At 39.7% G+C, this 13,364-nt stretch overlaps 1 protein-coding gene across 5 annotated transcripts in view; it reads left to right on the forward strand.

The window, feature by feature from the left end:
• LOC147368539 (zinc finger protein 426-like) overlaps positions 1-13,364 on the forward strand; it is a 37,996-nt gene that overhangs the window by 8,695 nt on the left and 15,937 nt on the right. For 4 of the 5 annotated variants that reach the window (XM_086409092.1, XM_086409091.1, XM_086409089.1 and 1 more), the window contains exons 2-3: positions 12,197-12,286; positions 12,805-12,931. In XM_086409092.1, coding sequence (XP_086265218.1) covers positions 12,254-12,286; positions 12,805-12,931 — 160 coding nt within the window. In that variant the 5' untranslated portion in view covers positions 12,197-12,253. Of the gene's footprint in view, positions 1-1,190; positions 1,276-12,196; positions 12,287-12,804; positions 12,932-13,364 lie in introns of those variants that run through there. The other variant, XM_086409090.1, reaches the window with a different exon arrangement.

The following is a 13,364-nucleotide window of genomic DNA, read 5'->3' on the forward strand; positions in this document are numbered from 1 at the left end:
ATCAACACTGAATATTCATTGGAAGGACTGATGCTGAAGCTCCCATATTTTGGCCACCTGATGCAAAGAACTGACTTAGTGGAAAAGACCCTGAGGCTGGGAAAGATTGAAGGCAAGAGGATAAGGGTTTGACAGAGGATGAGATGGTTGGATGGCATCACTAACTCAATGGACATGAGTTTGAGCAAGCTGCAAGAGTTGGTGCTGGACAGGAAGGCCTGGCATGCTGCAATCCATGAGGTCACAAACATTTGGACAGGACTGGGCAACTGAACTTATCTGTCCATGAAACATTAATCTAAGAAATTTTTGGAATTGTATTTGAGCCATATTAGAGGATTAGCCCTGGAAGAACATCACAGAAAGCCCTTGTTTAGTGTGTATTTGTGTGTTTGTTTATTTATTTGGGGCTTCTCTGGTAACTGAGTAGTAAAGAATCCTCCAAGGTAGGAAACCCAGGTTCAATCCCTGGGTCAGGAAGATCCCCTGGAAAAGGAATTGGCAACTCATTCCAGGACTCTTGCCTGGAGAATCCCATGGACAGAGGAGCCTGGTGGGCTACAGTCCATGGCACTGCAAGTGTCAGATATGACTTAGCCACTAAACCACCACCATCATTTATTTATGTATATTTTTGGCCCCACCATGGTGTATGTGGGATATTATCTCCCAGAGGCATGCACGATCTTATTACCCCAACAGGAATTGAACCCCTGACCTCTGCAGTGGAAGCTTCCCTGTGCTTCCCAATCTGCTTGAGTTTGCTCAAACTTGCATCCACTGAGTCAGTTATACCATCCAACCATCTCATCCTCTGTTGCCCCCTTCTCCTCTTGCCCTCAATCTTTCCCAGCATCAGAATCTTTTCCAGTGAGTCTGAATAATATTTCATTTTTGAATTTTTTTCTTCCATTCATGTGTTGATGGACACTTAGGTTGCTTCCATAACTTGCCTGCTGTAAATAAAGTTGCTATGAACATTGGGGTGCATGTATCTTTTCAAATTACTGTTTTCATTTTCTCTGAAATGAAAGAAATGGAAATTTCTTTCCTTTCCACACCCAAAGAAATGGAATTGCTAGATCATGGTGTCATTTCTTGAGGAGTCTCCATACTATTTTCCATAGTGGCTGTACCAATTTACAGTCCCACCAGCAGAATACCAGTGTTCCCTTTTCTTCACAGTCTGGGCAAATTTGTTATTTGTGACCTTTTTGATAACCATTCTGCATGAAGCAACAGCTCACTGTAGTTTTGATTTGCATTTCTCTAACGGTAAGTAACCTTGAGAATCTTCTCATGAACCTGTTGGCCATCTGTGTGTATTCCTTGGGAAAATGTCTTTTCAGGTCTTCTGTTCATTTTTTTAATAGGATTATTTGGGTTTTTTTATCTTAAGTTGTATGAGCTATTTATGTATTTTGTACTTTAATCTATTATTGGTCATATCATTTGCAGATATTTTCTGCCATTCGGTAGATGGTCTTTACTTTTTTTTTTTTGTCTTTACATTTTTTGATTGTTTATTTTGCTTTACAAAACTTTTACGTTTACTTCAATCCCATTTGTTTATCTTTGCCTCTGTTTTCTTTGGCTTAGGAGACAGAGCCAAAAGCATTCTGCTGATATGTATGTCAAAGAGCGTTCTGTGTATGTTTTCTTCTAGGAGTTTTATGGTTTCTGATGGTGTTTTAGTCACTATGTCGTATCCGACTCTTGCGACTCCGTAGACTGTAGCCTGCCAGGCTCCTCTGTCCATGGAATTCTCCAGGCAAGCATACTGGAGTGGGTTGCCATTTCCTTATCCAGGGTATCTTCCCAATGCAGGAATCAAACCCAGGTCTCCTGCCTTGCAGGCAGATTCTTTACTGACTGAGCTACAAGAGAAGCCCAAGGTTCTAGTCTTGTATTTAGGTCTTTAATCCGTTTTGAGCTTTTTTTCATACATGATATGTAAAAATATTCCAATTTTATTCTTTTACATGAGCTGTCCAGTGTTTTCAGCACCATTTATTGGCCGTACTGTCTTTTCTACATTGTATATTTTTGACTGCATTGTAGATTAGTTGACTCTAAGTGTGTGGGTTTATTTTTTGGTTCTTTATACTATTCCATTCATCTATGAGTCTGTTTTTGTATCAGTTTTATACGGTTTTCATTGCTGTAGCTTTGTAGTGTAGTGTAGAACCTGCCTGCCAGTGAGGGAGACACCAAAGATACAGGTTCGCTCCCTGGGTCGGGAAGATCCCCTGGGAAAGGAAATGGCAACCCTCTCCAATATTCTTGCCTGGGATATCCCATGGACAGAGAAGCCCATGGGGTCGCAGAGTTGAACACAACTGAGCACACACACACAGTTCGAAGTCAACGACTGTGATACCCCTAGCTTTGTTCTTTGTTGTGTATACTGTCTTGGCTCTTCAGAAGAATTATTTGTTCTAGTTCTGTGAAAAATATCATGAGTACTTTCCTAGGGGTTAAATTTCTGATTGCTTTGGGTAGTATGGAATTTTAACTGTATTGATTCTTTCAGTCCATGAGCACAGGATATCTTTCCACTTCTCTGTAATATCATCTTCAATTTCCTACACTGTTGTATGGTTTTCAGAGTATAGGTCTTTATTTGGTTAAGTTTATTTCTAGTAATTGAATTCTTTTTGATTTGTTTTTCAAAGGAACTTCTTTTTTCTGCTTTCTTTTTCTGGTAATTCATTATTATGGTATAGAAAAGAAACATTTCTTTATATTAATCCTGTATGCTTTCCATTTCACTGAATTCATTTATTCTAATAGTTTTTTGATGGTGACTTTAGAGTATTTTTGTATATAGTACCATGTAATCTGCAAAGAGTGGCAATTGTACTCATCCTTTCCAATCTGGATGCCTTTTGTTTCTTTCTCTCATCTGATAGCTGTGGCTGGGACATCCAATACTTCATTAAAGAGAAGTTATGAGAGTGGGCATTCTTGTCTTCTGATTTTAAATGAAAAGCTTTCTGTATTCCATTGAGTATGATGTTAGCTGGGGCTTGTCATAAATGGCCTTCATTATGTTGAGATGTGTTCCCTCCATACCAACTTTGATGAGAGTCATTATCGTGAATAGATGGTGAATTTATTCAGTGTTTTTCCTGCATTAATTGAAATTATCTGTGATTTTTAGTATCCTTTTATTAATGTAGTGTATGACATTGCTTGATGATCAGATTTTGAACCATTTTTTCATCCCTGGAATAAATCTCACTCGATCATTGTGAATAATCCATTTTATAGACTGTTGAATTCTATTTGCTAATATTTTGCAGAGAATTTTTGTATCTCTATACATAAGAATTATTGGCCTGTAATCTAATTTTTTTTATACTACCTCTTTCAGGTTTTAGCATCAGGGTAATCGTGGTCTCATAGAAAGAATTTGGGAGTATTTCCACCTCTTCTTATTTTGGGAATAGACATTAAGGGACTTCCCTGGTGGTCCAGTGTTTAAGACTGTTTCAATGCAGCGGGCACTGATTCAATCCCTGGTGGTCAGAGAACTGGGATCCCATATGCTGTGTGGCACAAGCATATGTATTCAGCCTTCTTTATATGTGGGATAGAATTCTCCTGTGCAGCTGCCTTGCCTGGACTTTTAATTTGGGGGGATTTTGATTGCTGATTCAGTTTCAACATTAGTAATCAGTCTACTTAGATTATCCATGGATTCCTATTCAGTTTTCAAAGGTTTTGTAATTCTAGATACATATTTCTCCTAGTTCAATTTATTGACATATAACTTTATAGTATACTTTCTTTTTTCTCATAGTATTCCCTTTTGATTATTTCTGTGTGTGTGGAATCAGTTATAATTTCTCCTCTTTCATTATTTATTTTGCTTATTTGGGTCTTCTTTTTCCTTAATGAGACAGGCTAAAGCCTTATCAACACTAATTATCTTTTCAAAAGACCTGCATTTGGGTTCACTGATCTTTTCTAATGCAGGGGACTTGAGGTTCTCTATTTTCTCTCTGATGTTTATTACTTCTTTCCTTCTGCTAGCTTAAGGCTTTGTTCTTCTTTTTCTAATTCCTTTGGATGATAAGTTAGGTTGTTAACTTGAGATTTTTCTTACATCTTGAGATAGACCTGTATCATTATAAAATCCCCCATCATGACTACTTCTGCTGCATCCCATCAATTTGGGGATGTTTCGTTTCTATTTTCATGTGTCTTGAGGTATTTTCCAATTTCTTTGTTGACCCATTCATTTTGTAGTAATATGTTGTTTGGTCTCCACATATTTGTTCTTTTCCCATTTTTCTTTCTGTAATTGATTTCTTTATTTCACAGCATTGTGGTCAGAAAAAATATTTGATATTATTTTGGTCCATTAAATTTGTTGAGCAGACATGTCATCTGTCTTGGAGAACACTCCATGTGCACTTGTGAAGAATGTTTATGTCTCTGTTTTGGGTTGGAATGTCCTGTAGGTATCTATTAAGTCCAAGTGGCCAAATATGTCTTAAGACTACTGTTTTATTCTGGATTTTCTGTCTGGATGATCTGTCCACTGATGCTGCTGCTGCTGCTGCTGCTAAGTCATTTCAGTCGTGTCTGACTCTGTGCGACCCCATAGATGGCAGCCTACCAGGCTCCCCCGTCCCTGGAATTTTCCAGGCAAGAACACTGGAGTGGGTTGCCATTTCCTTCTCCAGTGCATGAAAGTGAAAAGTGAAAGTGAAGTCGCTCAGTCGTGTCTGACTCCCAGCAACCCCATGGACTGCAGCCTACCAGGCTCCTCCATCCATGGGATTTTCCAGGCAAGAGTACTGGAGTGGGTTGCCATTGCCTTCTCTGCCACTGATGGTAGTTGGATGTTAAAATTCCCTATTATTATTGTATTACTCTCAATGTCTCCCTTTATGTCTGTAAATACTTACTTTATTTATTTAGCTTCTCCTGTATTAGATACACATATGTTAACAGCTGTTACATTCTGTTATGTTAATCCCTTATCATTACATAATGTCCTTTGTCTTTTATTTAGACTTTGTCTTAAAGTCTACTTTGTCTACTCTGAGTATTGCTACTCCAAATTCTTGTTCGTTTGCCTTTATATGGACTATCTTTTTCCTATCCTTTCACTTTCAATCTGTATGTGTGTCTTTAGCTTTACTAATTTGTGATTATCCTGGGATTCATATGTTGACCTGTAACTAGATCTGCTTGTTTTAAACTAATAGTGATTTAATTTCAAGAACATTCTAAAACATCTATGTTATTTCTCCCTTATTACATGTTTTTTGTCTTTAATGTCATATTCTTGTTTAACACTTAATTGATTGTTGTAGTTATAGTTTCTTTGTACTTCCTTTGTACTTCCTTACTTAATCTTTGTACTTCCTTACTTAAATGGTTATTACACAGGCTTTACTATATATTTACTTTACTAATGGGACTTTTCTTTCCTATACATTCTTCTGCTCGTAGCCTTTTCTTTTCCACTTAAGAGAAGACCCTTTACTATTTCTCTTAGAGTTGTTTTAGATTTGATGAACTCCTCTAGTTTTTGCTTACCTGAAAGTTCTTTGTCTCGCCTTCGATTTTGAATGATAACCTTGCTGGGTAGAGTATCTTTAATTTGTAGGTTTTTCCCTTTTAGCACTTTCAAAGTATATGCCCCACTGTCCTGCAAGGTTTCTGCAGAAAAATCAGTTGATAGCCTTAAGTGGGTCCCTTGTATATGACTCCTTGTTTTTTCTTACTGCCTTTAGAAGTCTCTGTTTACCTTTTGAATTTTAATTATGATATATTTTGGTGTGTGTCTCTGGGTTCATCTTGTTTGACACTCTGTGCTTTCTGTAGCTGTATATCTGTTTCATTCTTCCATTTTGGGAAATTTTCAGTCATTCTTGTTGTTGTTGTTGTTCAGTTGCTAAGATGTGTCTGACTTTGTGATCTGTGGACTGCAGCACGTCAGTCTTCACTATCCTTAAGTATCTCCCAGAGTTTTCTCTGGGAAATTCATGTCTTTGAGTCAGTGATGCTATCTAACCATCTTATCTCTGCCACCCCCTTCTCCTTTTGCCTTCAGTCTTTCCCAGCATCACGGTTTTTTCTAGTGAGTCAGCTCTTTGCATCAAGTGGCCAAGGTATTGGAACTTCAGCTTCAGCATCAGTCCTTCCAATGAGTATTCAGAGTTGATTCCTTTAGGATCCACTGGTTTGATCTCCTTGTATTCCAAGGGACTCTCAAAAATCTTCTCCAGAACCACATTTCAAAAGCATGAATACTTTGGCACTGAGTCTTCTTTATGATCCAACTCTCACATCCATACATGACTACTGGAAAAACAACTTTGAATAAACAGAACTTTGTTGGCAAGTGATGTCTCTTCTATTTAATACACTGTCTAGGTTTGTCATAGGTTTTTTTTCCAAAGACCAACCGTCTTTTAACTTCATGGCTGCAGTCACCATCCACAGTGATTTTGGAGATAATGAAAATATGGTTTCTGCTTCTACTTTTCTGCCACTTCTCTTTGCCATGAAGTGATGGGAACAGATACCATGATTGAGTTAGTTTTTTTAACGTTGAGTTTTAAGCCAGCCTTTTTACTCTCCTCTTTCACCCTCATCAAGAAGCTCCTTAGTTCCTCTTCACTTTCTGTCATTAGAGTGGTATCATCTGCATTTCTGAGGTTGTTGATGATGTCTCCTAGCAGTCTTGATTCCCACTTGTGATTCATCCCGTCTTGCTGAAGGCAATGGCACCCCACTCCAGTACTCCTGCCTGGAAAATCCCATGGATGGAGGAGCCCGGTATGCTGCAGTCCATGGGGTTGCTGGGAGTCAGACACGACTGAGCGACTTCACTTTTACTTTTCACTTTCATGCATTGGAGAAGGAAATGGCAACCCATTCCAGTGTTCTTGCCTGGAGAATCCCAGGGATGGGGGAGCCTGGTGGGCTGCCGTCTATGGGGTCACACAGAGATGGACACGACTGAAGTGACTTAGCAGCAGCATTGAAATTAGATAAGCAAGGTGACAATATACAGCCTTCTTGTACTCCTTTCTCAACTTTGAACCAGTCACCCTTCCTTGACTGCTTCACTTGCTTTTTGATCCACATACACGTTTCTCAAGGAACAGTTAAGGTGGTCTGGTATTCTCACTCATTAGAATTTTCCACAGTTTGTTGTGATCCACCCAGTCAAAGACTATAGCATACTTAATAAAGCAGAAGTAGATGATTTTCTGAAACTCCCTTGCCTTTCTATGGTCCATAAGTGTTGGCAATTTGATCTCTGTTTCCTCTGCATTTTCTAAACCCAGGTTGTACATCAGGAAGTTCTCGGTTCATGTATTGTTGAAGCATAGCTTGAAAGATTTTTGAGCGTAGCCTTACTAGCATATGTGCTGTTGCTGCTGCTGCTGCTAAGTCACTGCAGTCATGTACGACTCTGTGTGACCCCGTGGACAGCAGCCTACCAGGCTCCTCCATCCACAGGATTGTCTAGGCAAGAATACTGGAGTGGGTTGCCATTTTCTTCTCCAGCATATGTGAAAAGGGTGCAATTATATGGAAGTTTGAACATTTTAGGGCATTGGCCTTCTTTGGGATTGGAATGAAAACTGTCCTTTTTCAGGCCTGTGGCCACTGCTGAGTTTTCCAAATTTGCAGATGTATTGAGTACAGCACTTTAACAGCATCATCTTTTAGGATTTTAAATAGCTCAGCTGGAATTCCATCACCTCCACTATCTCTGTTTGTAGTAATGCATCCTAAGGCCTACTTGATTTCACACTCCAAGATGTCTGTCTCTAGGTGAGTGAGCACACCATCGTGGTTATCCATGTCATTAATACTTTTTTTAATAGGTCTTCTGTGTATTTTTGCCACCTTTTCTTAATCTTCCCTGGTTCTGTTTGATGATACCGTTTCTGTCTTTTATCATGCTCATGCTTGCATGAACATCCTTCATATGTCCAATTTTCTTGAAGATATGTCTAGTCTTTCCCATTCTGTTGTTTTCCTCTATTAACTTTGTTTTTTTCATTTAAGCAGGCCTTCTTATCTCTCCTTGCGGTTTTCTAGAATTGTGCATTCACTTGGGTATATGTCTTTCCTCTTCTTTGCCTTTTGTTTCTCTTTGCACAGCTATTTGTAAAGCTTTGGCTTCAGACAACCACTTTGGCTTTTTTCATTTTTTTCTTTGGGATGGTTTTGGTCACTGCCTCCTGTACAGTATTATGAACCTCCATCCATAGTTCTTCAGGCACTCTGTCTACCAGATATAATCCCTTAAATCTGTATGTCACCTTCACTTATAATGGGTATGATTTAGGTCATACCTGAATGGCCTAGTGGTTTTCCCTGCTTTCTTCAATTTAAGCCTAAATTTTGCAATCAGGAACTCGTGATCTGAGCTACAGCAAGCTCTGTGTTTTCATATTTTTATCAAATACATTTTTTCCCCTCTTTTTCTCTCTTCTTCTGAGACCCAATTACGAGAATGTTAGAATCATTTATATTAGACCAGAGATTCCTTAACCTGTCCCTTTTTCTTCCACCACAACACCCAGTTTGCAGGATCTTAATTTCTTGATAAGGAATCAAATCCAGGCCCACAGTAGTGAAAGCACTGAGTCCTAACCACTAGTCTGCCAGGGTATTGCCATACTGTTCTCATTTTTTCAAATTTTGTTTTCTCTTTCTGTTTTTCTGATTGGGTGATTTTTGTTATTCTATCTTCCACATCAGTTGTGCACTCTCCTGTGCCCCCTGATCTGATACTTCGTAGCATTAATACTTCCTAGCATGTTTTTTTGGAGAAGGCAATGGCAACCCACTCCAGTACTCTTGCCTGGAAAATCCCATGGATGGAGGAGCCTGGTAGGCTGCAGTCCATGGGTTCGCTAAGAGTCGGACATGACTGAGCTACTTCACTTTCAGTTGTCACTCCCATGCATTGGAGAAGGAAATGGCAACCCACTCCAGTGTTCTTGCCTGGAGAATCCCAGGGACGGGGGAGCCTGGTGGGCTGCCGTCTATGGGGTCGCACAGAGTCGGACATGACTGAAGCAACTTAGCAGCAGCAGCAGCATGTTTTTTATTTCAGTCATTTTATTCTTCACATCTGACTGGTTCTTTTTTATTGTTTATGTTCCTTGTTACAACTTGAACTATGTTCATTCATTCTTTTCTCCAGTTATCATTCTTATTTATTGCTCTTCTTTAGTCACCAAGTCATGTCCAACTCTTTGCAACCCTTTGGACTAACAGGGTCTTCTGTCCATGACATTTCCCAGGCAAGAATCCTGGAGTGGGTTGGCGTTTCCTTTTCCAAGGAATATTCCTGATCAAGGGATCGAACCCATGTCTCCTGCATTGGCAGATGGGTTCTTTACCACTGAATGACCTGGAAAGCCCTAGCATCCTTGTGCTTTACATTTTGTGTTGGTTTCTGCTGTATAACTGAGAATCAGTCGCAAGTTTACATAATATGTATGTATGTATGTATCACTTCCCTTCTGAGTCTCCCTCTTCTTCCCACATCCCACCCCTGTTGGTCATCACAGAGCACCAGACTGGACTCCCTTTGTTATTAAGCAACTTCCCACTAGTATTTTACACATGATAGTGTATATATGTCAGTGCTGCTTTCTGAATACAGCCCACCCTCTCCTTCCCCTTCTGTGTCCACAGTTTCTTCTCTGCCAGGTTCATAAGTACCATTTTGCTATGTTCCATGTATATGCGTTAATATATGATTCTTGTTTTTTTCCTCTGACTTCACTCTGTATAAGATGGTATAGGTTCATCCACTATAACTGACTCAGACTTGTTCCTGTTTATAGCTGGGTAAAATCCACTGTATTACTGTACCATAATTGCTATATCCATTCATCTGTCACTGGACATCTAGATTGCTTCCATTTCGTAGCTATTGTAAATATTGCTGCAATAAATACTATAATTTAGTAGTGAGATTTCTGAGTCATATGGTAGATTAATTCTTAATTTTTAAAGGAATCTCCATATTGTTTTCCATTTGGCTGTATCAGTTTCCTTTTCCACCAGCATTCCCTTGCTGCTTTTAATCGTTTTTCTTTGTATTTAATTTTTGTTAGTTTGAATAATATGTATGTTGGTGTCGTTCTTTTGAGGTTTTTCTTTACGAGAGACTCTGGGCTTCCTGGACTTGGGTTACTATTTCCTTTCCCCTCACCCTAAGGAATTTTCCAACTGTAATCTCAAATATTTTCTCATACCCTTTTCCTCTTCTTCTTCTGAAACCCCTGTCATTTGAATATTGGAGCATTTAATTTTGTCCCAGAGTCTTTAAGACTGTCCTCGTTTCTTTTTCCTTCTTTTTTCTCTATTCTTCTCTGCTTTGGTTATTTCCACCATTCTATTTTCCAACTCATTTATCCATTCTTCTGCCTCAGTTATTCTGCTATTGGTTCCCTCCAGTGTATTTTTATTTCAGTTCTTACGTTTTTCATTGTTGATTGTCTGTTTTTTGTCTCTTATAGGTCCTTGTTAAATGTTTCTTTTACATTCTCAATCTGTGCCTCCGTTCTTTATCCATGCCCACATATTATTTCTGAGGTCTTGTATCATCTTTAATATCATTACACTGAATTCTTTTTCAGGTAGACTGCCTATTTCATCTTCATTTGCTTCATCTGATGAAGCCCTGGAGTTCTTTTACTAATGCTTTAAACTGATTGTTTCATATATTATTTATCTCTGTTAAATTAGTTGTTTCATCTATGTTTTATCCTTGTTCTTTTGTTTGAAACAAATTCCTTTATCTTCTCATTTTATTTCACTTTCTCTGTGAAATTAAGTGAAGCATTTACCTATCTCATCTTTGAAGGTGTGTCCTTTTGTAGGTCCCTATGCAGTCTTTGTGTGCAGGAGCTTTGGTGGGAGAGCTGGATTTAAGCAGAGAAGAATCTTCCTTGGCAGTCCCTTGAGTGAGGCTCCACATTCCACTACAGTGCTTGATCCCTGGTAGTGGAGCTCAGATCCCACAAGCTGTGTGGCATGGGCAAAATTTAAGAAATAAAACTTTAAAAATTAAAATAAAGGGGCTTCCTTGGTGGCTCAGTGGTGAAGAGTCCACCTGCCAATGCAGTGGGTATGGGTTTGATCTCTGGTCCAGGAAGATCCCACATGCCACAGAGCAACTAAGACTGCGTGCCACAACTATTGAGCCTGTGCTCTAGAGCCTGGGTACTGCATTACTGAACCCACATGCTGCAACTACTAATAAGTCCTTTCACCCTAGAGCCTGTGCTCCAGAACAAGAGAAGCCAACCCAATGAAAAGCCCATGCACAACTACAGAGTAGCCCCAGCTCACTGTAACTGAGTATGGCAAAGAAGACCCAGCATAGCCAAATATAAATAAATAAATCTTTAAAACAAAAAATAAAATGTGGTCAGCACAGATTATGTCTTTCCTCGGGTGTCCTTGTTAGGAAGTTGTGCTGGTGATACAATGGCTAGAGCCAGAGCCATGTGTGAGCTGTTTTTCTCCTGTGCACAGTGGCTGTCACTACCCTGTCATCAGGGGCAGGAGCCAGGTCTGGTTCCAAGGTCCTGGAAGCAGAAGCCCTGAATGTTGCCTCAGTCGGTTCTGTTCTGTCCATGTTTGCACTCTCTCTGCTCCCACCAACTGTACCTTTGCCTTGGAGGAAGCAACGCTGGAACAGGAGGGTTTTTGTGGGCCAGACACACACTGAGACTGTCTAGGAAGCCAGTCAGGTATACAGACAGCTCCTGACCCACAACCTCCACAAGTCCGAGCACTGGCCTAACTCACCTTATTCAGATACAGTACTGGGTCCAGATCTGCTGCATACCCTCAAGTGTGCACTCTACTTGACAGCAAACACTAAAACCAGATCAATTCCCCTCCTTTCCTACCTGACTCTGGATCATTTTTACAGCCTTGGTTTTAGACATCGTTCTGTCTCCAGTTTTTTTTAGTTTGAAGGGGCTCCATATAGATGTATTTTTGATATGTTCCTGAGGGGAGGTGAGCTCAAGGTCCTACTTCACCTGCTTTCCTCTCAATGTGACATTTTCTGAGTGTGCAGGGATATTCAGGAATTTCAAACTAGAATGGAATGACTTTCACACAGTGATTGTGGGAATTATGATCATCTCTGAATGCCCATGCCTTCTTTCTTTTCTCATAGGTCTTCTTTCTAAGGACCCTTTATGCGATCCTGAGGAAAAGATAGAGGCAAGACAGGATGGTAGCTGAGTGTTTGAGGGATTGTTCTCAGGTAAGAAGACAGGGCATCCTTATACAGAGTGAGCTACTGCATGCACCACATGGAAACATTTCCTTCTGGTTAGACCTATGTACACAGCTTCTTAAATAAAGCTAGTCTGAGTCCCTTTTGAATTTCCTCCCCATGTGAAAGGGGGAGTAATTGATGAGGGATTACTCTGAATAATCTTAGTATTTCAGTAATTACCTTCTGATATTGTGTCATGATTGCTGCTGCATTTGTTTTATTTTGACTATTCTGACATGGTACAGAATGAGGGTATATATTTCTTAGTGACCTTATGTATTAGCTTGCCCAATTATGTGTAATTTGTTCAGGACTGTGTTACTGGTTCCATATCAATCACGAGTGGGTCTAGCTAGAAAGGAGAGCTAAGACCATTGTGTCCTGGAAGAGATGATGAGAGACCTTGAGGCCCTCTGTTGATATTGGGGCTCCCTTCCTCATTCTCCACTGTACATTGTTGGAGATCTTACTTTACTGAAACTACTTTGTGTGTGATGGTTTAGGACTCAGTGACCTTCACTGATGTGGCTGTGTACTTCAACCAGGAAGAGTGGACTTTACTGAATCCCTTTCAAAGAAAGCTATATAGAAATGTGATGCTGGAAAACTACAAGAACCTGACCACAGCAGGTAAGGCTGCCATCATTCCATTACACTCTTAGGGAATGGACATATATGTGCTGTACCTTCTATGTTCCAAGATGGGTGATGCCAACCTGAACACAATGGAAACTACTAGACACTCGTATCTAAGGAACGAGTTTTACTCCAGTATACTTTCTGTAACAATGTGCTTTGAGAACTAACAGCATTATCATGACTCTTGTTTGAAATATGCATTCTCAAGAGTTCACCTTTGGCATAGTGTCAAACTTAGAAATTTGGGCCCAGTTATCTGTTTTAACGGACAGTGGGCATGATTCTTGAAACTAGCATTTGGCAACCACTAGTTTAGCAGCTTCTCCATGAGACCAAACATCTCTTTTACATTTACTTCATTTCCCATTTAACAACATTCTCAGTGCTTTGTAAATGTTCACATAGGTTTGAATATGTTTTTCAC

The sequence above is a fragment of the Bos grunniens genome, chromosome 7 (assembly GCF_055505025.1).
Source record: "Bos grunniens cultivar Pamir isolate PY7600 chromosome 7, Bosgru_T2T1.0, whole genome shotgun sequence".
NCBI classification, from domain to species: domain Eukaryota; kingdom Metazoa; phylum Chordata; class Mammalia; order Artiodactyla; family Bovidae; genus Bos; species Bos grunniens.